The sequence below is a fragment of the Dreissena polymorpha genome, chromosome 10 (assembly GCF_020536995.1).
Source record: "Dreissena polymorpha isolate Duluth1 chromosome 10, UMN_Dpol_1.0, whole genome shotgun sequence".
Taxonomy (NCBI): Eukaryota; Metazoa; Mollusca; class Bivalvia; order Myida; family Dreissenidae; genus Dreissena; species Dreissena polymorpha.
Window position 1 is genome coordinate 35,307,071 of NC_068364.1, and position 14,348 is coordinate 35,321,418.

At 35.2% G+C, this 14,348-nt stretch overlaps 1 protein-coding gene across 1 annotated transcript; it reads right to left on the reverse strand.

Annotated features, from left to right (window-relative positions):
* Positions 1 to 7,069: 7,069 nt before the first annotated feature.
* LOC127848681 (uncharacterized) lies at positions 7,070 to 9,868 on the reverse strand. Its single transcript, XM_052381269.1, has 3 exons — positions 9,172 to 9,868; positions 8,235 to 8,370; positions 7,070 to 7,967 (listed from the first exon to the last, which is right to left on the reverse strand). Exons 1-3 carry the CDS (start codon positions 9,476 to 9,478, stop codon positions 7,805 to 7,807), a joined length of 606 nt encoding a protein of 201 aa, XP_052237229.1. The 5' UTR covers positions 9,479 to 9,868; the 3' UTR covers positions 7,070 to 7,804.
* Positions 9,869 to 14,348: the final 4,480 nt, after the last annotated feature.

Sequence of the window (14,348 nt, forward strand, 5' to 3'; positions counted from 1 at the left end):
ACCCCAGTAACATTTACCTTGATCCCAGTTACATCTACCTTGACCCCAGTAATAATTACCCTGACCCCAATAACATTTACCTTGACCCCAATAACATTTACCTTGACCCCAGTAACATTTACCTTGACCCCAGTAATATTTACCCTGACCCCTGTAACATTTACCTTGAGCCCAGTAACATTTACCTTGACCCGAGTAATATTTACCCTGACCCCTGTAACATTTACCTTAACCCCAGTAACATTTACCTTGACCCCAGTAACATTTACCTTGACCCCAATAACATTTTCCTTGACCCCAGTAAAATTTACCTTGACCCCAGTAACATTTACCTTGACTCCAGTAACATTTACCTTGACCCCAGTAATATTCACCTTGTCCCCATCCATACCATGCGCAATTTAAAACGGGGTTGTCTTCATACAAGGTTTCTAAATATGAAACTAAACATCGTAGTTTGAACAGTGTAACTTTTCTTAATCTGGAACTTAACATTTCAAAGTGTTGAATAGCCCTTAAACAAGTAGAAGCATATGGACTGAACAAACTTATCTGGAACGATATGTTACGCACATGCATAAAGACCCGTTTTCCCAACGCAAGGCTTATATGCACAGTTCTCTGTTCAAAATGGCCCACTTTGTCTATGGTGTCAATTCATTATGGAGAATACATAGCGTAAGTTTGAATAAAATCCTATTTTGCAAGCAGAACAAAGGTGAAATAAACAGAAAATAATGCAAAATTAATTTTATGGAACTTCAAACTATCATTTCGCTAAACGTTGTTCATTCAACATGTAAGACGGCCACTAATGTGATAATGGGCGACAAATAATGTGCATCAAATTCATTATTTTACACCAAATTTCAATCAAACGTGTCGGTTGTTGTTTTTTACAAACTGCTCCTTTGCTATACCACAGGAACATCAAACACACTTACATTTAAGCCTCGGTCTGAGCTTGATGGATATGCTTTAAGTGTCGTCTCAGATTAGCATGTGCAATGCAAACAGGACAATAAGGGACTACACTTTCGGTGTTGAAGGTATTAGGGGTTGAAGAAAGTCTCTTATAAACAAAAATCCTATCTCGGCGGAGAGCGTCTTCCTTAATTATACTGTGCGGACTGCACATGTTAATCTGGGTCGGCACTTTACGCATTAAGCCCGGATTTCCTAGAGCGACACTCAATTATCCTAAAACAATCATATTGTTCAGGACAAGAAAAACGAGGAGAAAGGTGAGATTAATCGTCATGCTACAGGCGACAAACGAGCAGGTCGACGACCACAAATGAGCCTTGTTCTGGAAAAAAACAGGGGTTAACGCATGTGCGTAAAGTGTCGTCCGCAGTCTGCACAGGCTAATCTGGGACATCACTTTTCGTTTTAGGGAATTGTTCATTTACAGGAAGTCTCTTCTATACGAAAATCCACATAAGGTGGAAAGTGTCATCCTTGCAGTCCGCACAGGCTCAAATGGACGACACTTTACGCACATGCATTAAGCTCTGTTTTCCCAAAAAGTGGCTCAAATAATAAGTCGCAAGTTAAGGAAAACATAGAAGAGAAAAATGACACGTGGATGAAAGAGAAGATCGAAAAAAAAACACGAAAACATGTGCAAAAATTCTTTGATACAAATTTGTCAAAATAACGCTGTCAATCGCCCTTATGCAAATACCTAAGCAGGTATTCGAAATTACGCGTGCGATAAATTTTCCCATCAAAGGATATTAATGGAACAAAGAACCACCAAAGCGTATGAATGGAACACACGTTTGAGGGTGGTCTTGTCGATGAATTGTGATGATAATTTGCAACATGTCACCCTTTTCATTTGTTGTATTTGATTTGATCTGTGTAGCCAAGTGTCGCTTTGTTTTAGTGTAATTTACTGCGGTCTAATTACCCGCATTCGGTTTCATAAAAACGGACCAAAGCGTCAATAAACGTGATAACGCGAATTGAAGCGTTATTAATATGACACGAATGTAACCATTATGTAAACAATTAGTTAATTGTTTAAGGCTCGATAACGTTAGAAAATATCGGTGTCAAATGTGGGTACATTATGGTTATCTTTGCTTGATTTCACTGCACCTTGTCATTTCAAATGTCGATGATTAAACAAGTGTTTTTGAGATCTTGACACCGTGCAATGGAAAGGTCAAACAAACCTCGTTTGAACACATCTAATGAGCACACCAACAAACTGGATATGACCGGCAGGTATAATTAAATCAAAACAGAGAAGACCTGTTCAATATAATTGACGAAACTTAACCTTTATTCTAGATTGTGTTAAGAAGAGACTTCTTCTTCAAACGAAATTCCATAAAGGCGGCAAGTATCGTCCCTGATTAGCCTGTCATATTGACAGGCTCTTCCTACGACGACACTTCACGCACATGCATTAAGTCCCGTTTCCCAAGAGCAAATTCAGCGTGAATACCGGAGCTTAAATGACACCGCGAATGTAAGTAATGCACATGTAATACATATATACGCCATTCGACCTCCATCAATTGTAAATGTATCAAAGATGGCATTCATAGTTAAAGTAATAGCACTAATCGGGCATGGATAATGTATGTTGCTTATTCTGATGAAACGTTTTAAAAATGTGCGCATAATAGAAACAGACCTTCGTGGAAATGTTAAACATTCATTTCTTGAAAGTGGAAACACATGTGCGATAAAAAAATGTGTAATGCATTGCACATGTCCAAATCATTCAGCATGATTTTTTTTCGAAGAATGATTCAATATCAAGCGCTGTTATGCGTGTGTGGTTTGTGGTTTTGTTTCTTTCTTCTTAAAGAAAACCATGAAACACTCAATAATTTCGAGTGTATAGAATGAAATGTGAGTAAAGGCTGGAAAGTGTGCATGCGTGCGGCTGGGGCTTCTCAATCTTGCTGTTTAAAGACTAAGTTGTGGGCGTCTATGATCAAGTCACTCTGGATCAGCAGACGTTTTACTGCATACATTTATCTTACGGAGGATTCCGGAGCTAGTCGACGCATCACGATCGGGCTCTCAAAAGACACGAGATCAATCTTACGATGGATTTCGGAGATAGTCAATGTAGTCAATGTATCACGATTGGCCTCTCAATAGACACGATATCGATCTTACGAAGGATTCCGGAGATTGTCGATGTATTACGATTGGTAATCAAAAAAGTGTCAGTAATAATTGGCAGGTCAAGAAATACAAAGGCAGTAGTGTCAGCTTCTACCCATAAACTAATGTGGATTCATAATATGGTTTCGGATAGGAAGCTCCTACCTCACCCGACTGCAATCCACCATACAATAGTACATTGGTTATGTCGGAAATTAATAAGATAAGTAGGCGCTATTTAGGCTTTATACGAGCGGAGTTATGTGTCATCTGGGATTCATGAACGTGCATAAAGTGTCGTCTAAGGTCAGCGTGTGCAGGCTGAACATGCTTATCTGTGATGACACTGTATGCGCATGTATAAAGCCCGAATTTCACAGAACGTTACTCGTATGGTTGAGGTACATAACTTTAAGGGTAACAACAACAGATGACATAAGTATGTTGTTTTTCATATGTTCACAGTAATTGTTTTGCCCAACATTACAGCCTATTGAAAGCTGCTTCCAAAGGCAAAATGTAACAGTTTTTCCCAACAAAATGTGACCTGATCAAAATTTCCCCAAAAAGATGCAGAACTTTTCCAATAAACTTTATCATTGGTTTATTGAGTTCTTTATACATAATTCTGGAAAAATTTAAAACATTAATTTTATTATGCAGTTAAACATTAGCTTATAATCTATTGGAACACTTTTATGCATAGTCATATTAATAATGTTTCAATTTTCCCATTTGCATGGTTTATCAATCTTTTTTTCCAATTCAAAAGGCAAAGGCTGTAAGATATAAAACCAAAAAAAAAACAACAACACCGGTTCGTATGATGAGGAGTTTTGGTATTAATGGTCATTCAGCGTAGGAGCGGGTCTGCTAAAGGAAATGAACAGAATTTCTGAAGTGAAGCAATCGTGGCTTGGGGTTGCACGCAGTGGTGTTCTTGTTTTCTAACAATGTATTACTGTGTAAGCATATTCCCTACGAGTTTTAATACAACTTGTCTCATGTCCTTAGATTAAACCTATTTATTTAAGCTCGATTGCATAGGAAGCCTAAGGCTTATTTGATATGCTCTCGAGTCCGTTTCCTGGGCCTAGAACCAGTACTTGGTGTCTTTGGGGGAGATCTAAAGAACGCTCCCACAGTGGTGATCTAACACGTGACCTCACGGTCGCTAGGCGGACACCATATCTATAACGCAACGGCGTCCTCCCATGTCCTTAAACTCCGTAAGAACCCACTTGGGAATACTCTTCCGGTACCGGTTATCGGCCCCTCACAAGTGTGTCCTCCGTACGAAAAAAAGTATTACAACGCCCTATCAATTTCTAAATATGTACCAAGATACTTTAAAACATCTGTTGTTAGTGGTAGTTCGAAAGCCAACATCTGTTGTTTAATTGTCAACACTTGATTAAAGTGCTATACTTGTTCTTAAGACGAGATTATATATGTGCTGTTAAAGTAGTCTGAAACAATCAGAAATTAGCCGTATTCGACAATTAAACACACAAGTTACTATAAAAAGGTCGATAATTGAAGTGATGTAATCACTTTTATCATTGGTGGTGGTAGCTTTGTTGTTGTTGCTGCTTGCTATGATTGAAACACTGGCAGCGGTTGTAGTGTTGATAGAAGCGATACTGGTAAGACTGGTAGTGGTAGTGATGGTGGTAGTGACGGTTTGTGGCGGTGGGGCGGTTGTAGTGTTGATAGAACGATACTGGTAAGACTGGTAGTGGTGGTGATGGTGGTTGTAGTGACGGAGGGGCGTTGGTAGTCTAGTTGGTGGGCGTGGTGATAGTGGAAAGGTTGTTATGTGGATTGTAGTGGTTGTTGTGTTGGAGGTGTTAGTGTTGGTCCAGGTAGAGGTAGTAGTAGTGGTGAAGGTAGTGGCGTTGACGTTGGTGTTCGTGATACGTTACCGACACTATACGTACGTTCATTAAACCCCTTTTTACAATCAAAGCGAGGCTCATTAAAGAAATAAATATGGTTCACAAGAGATGCGAAGAACAGGAAGGAAAACGCCTCAAAATAATTCATAGCTCTTTAAGGACCACTTTGAATTCTTTTTATTAAAGCACTTCAGAGAAATTCTTTACTCGAGGGCGGCTCGAGATGTGTGTATGATAGCAATTGAGAATAGGAGAGTATACTTCAGTAATTAACAGTTGATTTAAAATCCCCATCCCTATTCATAACTTAGAACAAACAGACAATCAAATTTTAAACAAATATTGTTTATGTGGTTTTAATGATTGCAACAGAAACAAAGATTAAACAAGTATGCGAAATGTGAATATCTGCATTCGCTTTAAAAGTCTCTGCAATTTGGTCTATGATGTATTGAAGTGTTTGTTTTATCTTTTTGAAAAATGACGCAGAATAGGTATTACGGTCGTTCAAATTTTCCGGACATGATGGTATATTGTTATGATATAATTGATGAACATACATTCCAACATTCTTTTGAAAGAATTTCAAGCTAGCGCTGGTTGTGTTGTATTTCATCTGAAAAATATAAATCTTAGTAACTACACTATGTCTCTCAACCACGCATACGTCTAAAACTACAAAAAATGTATATTACATTTACATTAATTGGGTCGGGTTGTCGGATTAAATTTAAAACAAACTTAGTCATTCGGGTCTGATCGGATCGTGTATAAAACAAGCTAACACAAATTAATAATATTAATTAATAGTATAATAAGTATTATTATGATTAAAATAATTACGTTGCTGTTGTTATTATTATTATTATTGTTGCAGTTTTTGTTGTTGCTGTTGTTGTAATTATTATCATTATTATTATTATTACTAGTAGTAGTATTACCACTTATTATTATTATTATTATTATTATTATTAACCATTAAAAGCAGACAGACGTACACATGTTTATAAAGTTAACACCATAGTCTTGAGAGAGTTAAGCAAATATTAGTATTGAGTGACATAAAAGGCCGTCGTTCTGGTTACACAAGGGAAATTGACAAAGAGGGACAACTCAATAAATAGTGTAGCCTAACCTCGCAGTGTTACCTGCCCTTTGGGTTTTTGATATCCTCAATGTGAAAAGTCGTATCTCCGTATGGAGGTTGAGCTGCAGCAAGCATGAGTCAACAACCAATGTGAGCCGCGTTCTTTAAAAACATGGCTTAAAACATGTGCGTAATGGGTGGTCCCAGATAAGCCTGTCCTCACAGGCTATTGACGGAAGACGCTTTCTGCTTTTATGGATTTTTTAATATAAAGAAAGTCTCCTTTAAACGAACATTCAGTCTAGGCGGCAAGTGTCCTATCAGATAAGCCATCGCGGATTTCACATACTAATGCAGGATTACACTTTACGCACATGCAACAATCAATGAATGAACTTGAAGTTTAAACTCGATGCATTTAATAGTTTCAAAGTTAAGCACAGAACAAAAAACGTCCCGCGAACAAACAGGTTAACTCCAGGTAACATAGTTACCGCGGACCGACAGGTTAATTACAGGTAACATAGTTACGAGTTTGTTTTAAGTGTCAAAATATTATAACGCGAGCGTTCATACCACTTTTACGATTGGCATACCTCAATTCGTATCAACAAACTTGACATACGAGCGTACATGTTCCGTATTTTATTCTTGCTATGGGAAAACAGGGCTTAATGCATGTTTGTTAAGGGTCGCCCCAGATTAGCGTGTGCAATTCGCACAGGCTCATCAGGGACGACACTCTGCTTTTATGGATTTTTTAGTTGAAATGAAGTCTCTTCTAAACAAAAATCCAGTAAAAGCGGAGAGCGTCGAGTCTGAATAGACTGTGCGGAATGCACAGGCTAATTTTTGACAACCCTTTACGTACACGCATTTAGCCCCGTTTTCCCAGACCTCAACTCATTAGTATCCTTTCAATACTAGTAATACATATCCCTCTTACCTATTTGCAATCTTTTTTTCATCGGCAGGACGCAGAAAAAATCGCACAAGTTGTTTGGGTCTATTTGTCGTATTCGTTTTAAGAACACGAAATTGTCACAGCCACATATTCCCACACGTATTGATGTTTACAGCGCGAAACGAATATCTCCACATTTATCCATACGTATTGATGTTTAAAACACGAAAGTAGTACATATACATCAGCCCACATGTATTTATTATTTACAGCACGAAACGAATACACCCACATATGTCCACATTCGTTATTTACGAAAGCAACACAATATATCCACACGTATTGATGTTAACAACACGAAAAGAATACAACCACATATATTCACACATGCTTATAACATTTATTAGGCGATCTTACGTATTATATATGTATTGAATTTGACACGTTCAAAAACAAAAAAGTACCGGTAAAGTTCCGTTAAACATGTAAATAAAAAATAATTAAATCGGTCGTGTGAACACAATAAGTGAATTTGTATTGGATCCGTGTGATAACTATTGATCTATGCTTACTGTTTTAGTCGTCAATAGAAAGAAAGGAACCGATAATCGTGTCATTGTTAAGTCAAACAATATCATTCTAAACCTCAAAACATGTTTCCTGCGTTGCACGGAATTGACATATAATAAATTAGCATAAAAGCTTATTATTAATTTTGATAATATTATTTTCAATATAATCACCAAAGATAGGCACGCAGTTCGATATAGAATGCAAGTCTCTTTACAAAACGCAGTACGCAAGCGGTGCCGGTGACAGGTATGTATTAGTCGTCGGTAACTTGCACGTCACGATTGTTGGCGGCGGAAGCCCGGCATAGTCGGAGCAGTTCGTACCGTTGTAGAGGGCGCTGTAGCGGGTTGAGTTGTTACGTAGTATGCCACATCTGGATGACAAAAATACACATGTATGACTTAAGTTGTTTGGCAACCATCACGCACGCTTCCTAATTTTTTTTATTTTATTTTTTTTTTTTTGGGGGGGGGGGGGGAGGGTTTGTTGGGGTGGGGGGAGGGTCTCATTTTGCGTTGATCTGGTAATCGTTTCAAATACGAACAGAATCCACATGTTTGATATCTAATATTAAAATGTTATACATCATACACATTTTAGATTGACACAACTACAACACCGGAAATGACGTCAAAACTACCTGCACAGATGAAGACCTAGTCTTTGTGCCGTCTGTAAGTCGCTGGTATTCGCCAAGTAACCACCCAAGTTCGAGCACACCGCCGGCGCATCTTCAAACGAGATCCCGTTGTCGCCGGCACGGCGAACTGGGTAGACTATAATTATAATTATGCAACAATAATCAGATGTTGTGTTTTTTTCAAAATTTTATACAAAACGTGATCTTGTTTTTATTTTAACCGACATGGTTTAATAGATGTCAATGAAATTTCGAAATGACATTTAGCGGTCCCAGGCCGAATATTATTAATAATTGTATACAATGATTTGCTATGCCCAGATATTTAAAAGAATATTACTGACCTTCAAATGAAATTAAGAAATGTAATGCTTCAAGTTACAATACGTTTCAGTCACATAAAAGTGATATGTATGGGCATTGTTCACTGTTGAATCGGGCTGGAAAAAATCATCAGGTCAAAAGAGTTAGTTAAAATGTGGTTACTGACCAATTATATGCAACTCATCTTGCTACCAGTTGTTTATAAAAAGTATTTTATAATCGATATTCTTACGTGACTCAACCAGTCCTCTAAGCCGAAATGATCCGTAAAACAAAATTGTGTCTTTGTGTCGTATGAACGAATCTGCACTAAAACTAAATTTAGGTTCACATCGTAAATGTATAATCAGTTGATATTCAAATGCATTTTTTTTTATCTTTCCGGGATATTGCTTTTATTTAGTATGTTGATGTTGTATTAATAAATATAAGTGTACATGATGTGAAAACACCAAAAATAAACAACGGTTGCGATAGACACCTATAAACTATTAGATGCCCATTATATCACATTAAGATGCAAAGTTATCTAACAGAAAATTAGAATGGAACAATTATAAAAAAAAAACAATTCCGTCAATTAAACATACACGAGAAAAACAATCAATTTTACCTCTCATGGTTTCATTGCGAATCCAAACCAAATATGTCGAAGGTGTTTCCGTGACGACCAATGTTGTGTTAAGCTGGTCGAAATGTCTACATACGCTAGTGACGACATCATAACTGATTACGAAACACTTCCTACACCCCGCTATGCATCGTAGCGAGCACTGTTGTTTGGTTTGGTGAAAATCATTTTCCTGTTCGCTTACAGTAACGCCTTTAACGCGAAAGAAATAATTATTCGAAACTTCTGATCGAACTTGATTTTGTTTGAAAAAGCAACACACGATAATTAAAATCGCTTTAATACACATGTTTATTTTTTTTAATAATATTCGAAAACACCATATTTAGAAAGTTCTATCCCAATACTGGCGCATGGCAAGCGTTGCTTTTATATCTGCAAAATTGGAGAAACAGCTTTCAATCATTTGTGATAGGGATCATAAGTGGCACCAAAACAATACTTCTTACGATGTTGATCAACCGAAAATAATGTTGATGTCGTTTTTGAATGCATTTAATTAACAAATGTATTTGTTCTACAGCGACCTGAACAGAAACATATCAATTGTGAACGCCAGAATATTTGTAGAGAAGTCATACACCATTAGACGCAGTTGCACTTCATCGACCATGCTTTGTGTTTCTGTCAACCGCGGAGGTATCAATTTGTTAGCAATATCTTGTACATTGGATACATTCCATTTTGCGTTTGAAAGTAGTTCAAATCATTGTGAGCGTTGCCTTCAACTTTGCTTAAAAGTTGCTTAAGCCATGCGATAATGACACTCAAACACAAAGTGCATAAGAACACGATTTATTAAAGTTTGCATATGAATATGTATGTGTGGCCTAAAATAGTGACATGAAAGTCACTTAAAATACTTTCACCATAAGTCAAATCAATTGAACTATACTATCCTTACATGTAGCATCAATATATACATAGTGTTACATAGTTCCAAGTTACATTTCATTTGGCCACGTTAACATTTTACGGTATTTTCAAACTTAAGTATCAAAATGACAACCACTATATACACAGAGGTATTTAACACATTTTAGTTTATTGCAAAATTTAATACCACAGGCGACATGATTTGTACAGTAAATAACTTTATCAAAGGTTTGCTATATTCTATTTATGTGGTACAGACGGTCTCGGTTATTAAACCAAATACATATATCTCATAAACAAATTTAAATTATAGTTTTTCGAGTAACACAAACATTGCTGTTTATTTAACGTCCTGTATATTAGCATGTTAATTGCTCTCTACCAGCAACAAACATGAACGAATTTGACGTCATGTTGTTTTTACTTATAATGCATCTCAGTCTATAAAAACTGGTGCGAACGTTTTTTAATTAGGTGGATTACAAATCAACATAAACATACAAATACAATGTGAGTTATTTGAATAAACATAACAACACATACATACATATAACAATATATGTGTATACATGAACATAAATAATTTGTTTGGGTAATATGTTTGCAATCAAATATAAATACTGCGTTTAAAAAGGTGTTTAAAATGCTAATGTATGCCTATAACAATTTAATGACAAAGAAGGCAAATTGGCAGCTAGCCTTTGTATTTACATCTTATAATCACTTATACAAATTTGAAAGGCTTGATCTATCTTTAGGGGAATTTGGTATACGTTGTTAATAGTTAAAATAAATGACAATCACATTATATTACCAGAATTTAAGTCATGTCAGTGCAATACAAACAAAATATATGTAAGCATGTAAGAATAAAACCGCAAAGTTTCCTTCCCTGTAATACTTACATGGAAAAATGTGCTCGTCTTTACAATATATTTATGTGTGTGAATAGTGATAATTAAACATTTTTGGAAGGATACGTCGATTGGAAAAACACTCGGTAAAATTTTTGAACATTTTAACCTACTAATATATATGACAATACTCATAAATACGACTTTTAATATGTCGTTCATAGTGTAGTTTATTGCACGGGTGGGCGACCCCATTTTTGTTCATGTAAAAATCGGATACGTGGTCGATAAAAGCACGAGGACATATGTTTACATAAGGGGATTAAGTGAATATACACGGACAATCGCCAATTTCAGTAACTATACTGAGCAAAATAGATATGGTAAACGTCGAACAAACAGCTAGTCAACTCGACTCACCAAAAGTCGAAGATGTAAATAAGAAACAAAAAGCAACGAGTGTAAGCATCGTGAGTGAAGCTGACACGAGTGTAGTAATAGGCGAAACAGAACAAAATAAATCGAAGCAACGTAAAAAGAAATCCAAAATAAATCCGGCAAATGAGGTCAAAGAGATCATTGAACAGAGTGAAACGGATGTAGAAGATGAAAGTAATTGGATGAAAAAAGAATTGGCGGAAATTTACAAAAAACTCAGTAACATGCTGACCAAGAATGATAGCGGGCTGATAAGCATGATGAGAGAACTAGTTAATGAGATGAAAGATGAACTGTTAAAGTCAGTGATACATAAAATCGAAACACTTGAAAGCAGTATTTTTGATAAACAGCAAGAAAACGACAAGCTCGCTAATGAAATTAAAAGACTGGAAGAAAAACTCAATAACGAATAGGATGAGAAACAGCAATTAAAAATGGTAATGACAAAATAACAATTGACCAATGAGGAAAAATTAAACAAACTTGAACAGTACTGCAGACGTAACAACATACGGCTATCTGGCTGTGTAGATAAAGAAAAAGAAACGGCTGAAGAATCTGTAAACACTGAATCATTGAAAACACTAAATGCAAAAATGCCGACAATCAGACTAGTTAAGGAGGACATTGACATTGCACACATAGTAGGAAAGTTTGATAAAAACAAACACCGACAAATTATTGTAAAGCTGCAATCCCGGATGAAGAAGACTCAAGTAATGCGCGAAAAAAGAACCTCAAAGGCGAGAAACTATTTATTAACGAAGACCTGACAAAACTTAACCAAGAGGTGTTTCGAAATGTACGACTGAAGAGGAAAGACCTCATACAATCGGCATGGACCCATGAAGGCAGCACAAAAGATAGAGACTATCAAGACCACGTTCACACACTACACCTTAGTAACTGCAAATACTGGTTGGAGCTGCCATGGCCATAGACGTCCACAAAATAGTTAAATACTATGTACAACCATACGTGTTTTTCCGGTTAAGAAATAGAATGCCTGATCTTTTTTCGCCAGTATACACAAATGTGAGTTGAAACTAAATAGATCAAGGTGTGTATACATTGAGAAACAATCAACACGTTTAAATAAAGTATTGTAATTCAAACAATAAATATATCAAATATGTGAATAATATGTAAGCTTTTTAGAAACAAACTTTGCAATCCCTTTATGACGATTAGAGTCAGTAGATATTTCATATGAAGGTTAATAAAGAGTACACGTATACACTAAGTTTAAATTATCCTACTATACTTGAATCACGAGGCAAACTACACAGTGTAACTCGTCACGTAAATGAAAAATATTATCAAAACACCCCCAAGGATACTCTCACAATTTCGTTTTTTATGTGAAAGTAACTTGTTCTTTCCTTTTTGTAGGATGGGGGTGTTAATAATAAACCCTTGAAAATAAGAATATGCCTGTAAATTATATCTATTACATTAAGTTAGTACATGTCCTTTATGAACCCTTAGTCAATCTCACAGCTTTTTTGTCTTTCGATGTGAGAGTGACTAATAGGGTCATCATATGCATTTTGTTATGCAATTTGATAAGTGTATGGATTTTATTTAAGTACACAGTAAAATCAATGGCAAACTATTGCAAGGAAATGTAAAGTGTAATAAAACAAACAATTTTCATTATTGGAACATATCCATGAAGCACATTCTCATACTGTGTTGTACACCATTGCTTAAGTTGTTGTAACATTTTCTTCAAATGTGTTTCTTTATATGAAATATATATGAAATATATATGAAATATATATCAAATATCCATAATTAAGATTATGATATATAGTACTTGTCTTTATGAGCATATGATGACATTTTCCTTTTTTTGATACATGTATGCTATTTTGAGCTTTTATTTTTGAACCTTACTAAAAAACAACCTATATTATATAGTACATTATTGCTAAGGTTATATAGTATAACACATTAAACAGTCTTTATGATATGTTGTAATAAAAAACAAAGATTAATCTAGATCTTAATAGGGTTAAGCATATGCATCATGCTATGAAATTTGATAAGTGTATGGATTTTATTAAAGCTCAAAGTTAATTCATAGATAAACTATTGCAAGGAAATGTAAATTGTTAACAAACAACTTTCATGATTGGAACATATCCATAAAGTACATTCTCATACTGTGTTGCAAACATTTGCTTAAGTTGTTGTAACATTTTCTTCTAATATGTTTCCATATCAAATATCTAAAATTGGGAATATGCTATGTAGTACTTATCCATATCTGTTTATGACGAAACTTTATTTTTTTGATACATGAATGCTATTTTTGAATTTGTTTTTTTAAACCTTACTCCAAAAAATACCTTTTTGTGTAGTACACTATTATAAAGATAATATAGTTAAACACCTTAAAGAGTCATTTTTGATGTTTTAATTTGAACTTCAAAAAAGAAGATTAATATAGATCATTTATATATGAACAATAATCAACATAATGATTAACTTTTTTAGACATGTTCATGGTAAATTATTTGTTAATAAATATATGTAATTTGGAGGTACAAAAGTTAAAAATAATGACATCATAATGGTAACAAATGTAGATTACCTTTTTTATGTGTACTGAACTAGATATAAAATAATACCCAAACTGCGTTGTACACTCTGCTGAAGAAACTCAGCATGATACTATATCTACATGTATTGCATTTTTATGGTAAATTGTTGTTTTGATGTATATTATACACAGTGTAACTCATGCCATCAATTTAATACCTGTATATATGATGTTACAATATCATGATGTAATACCATATTTTTAACAAGTTTGGATTAGCTGGAAAACGATCACGGAACACATATTTAAAAACAAAAATCCTAAAGACATTGGCATTACTATTAAATTTTTGTTTTTTTTTGTTCACATTAACAACACATAATCATACATAAATTGATTCAAGTACATAGCTGAAATTTTATTGTAAAATTCCGCATCAG

Excerpts from the sequence above, each read along its gene's own strand:
- LOC127848681 (XM_052381269.1), bottom strand. The coding sequence starts at position 9,478 with ATGTGTATTAAAGCGATTTTAATTATCGTGTGTTGCTTTTTCAAACAA. Across the intron at positions 8,371-9,171 it reads TCGCAATGAAACCATGAGAG|TCTACCCAGTTCGCCGTGCC; the intron begins GTAAAATTGATT and ends TTATAATTATAG. Across the intron at positions 7,968-8,234 it reads CTAGGTCTTCATCTGTGCAG|ATGTGGCATACTACGTAACA; the intron begins GTAGTTTTGACG and ends TTTGTCATCCAG.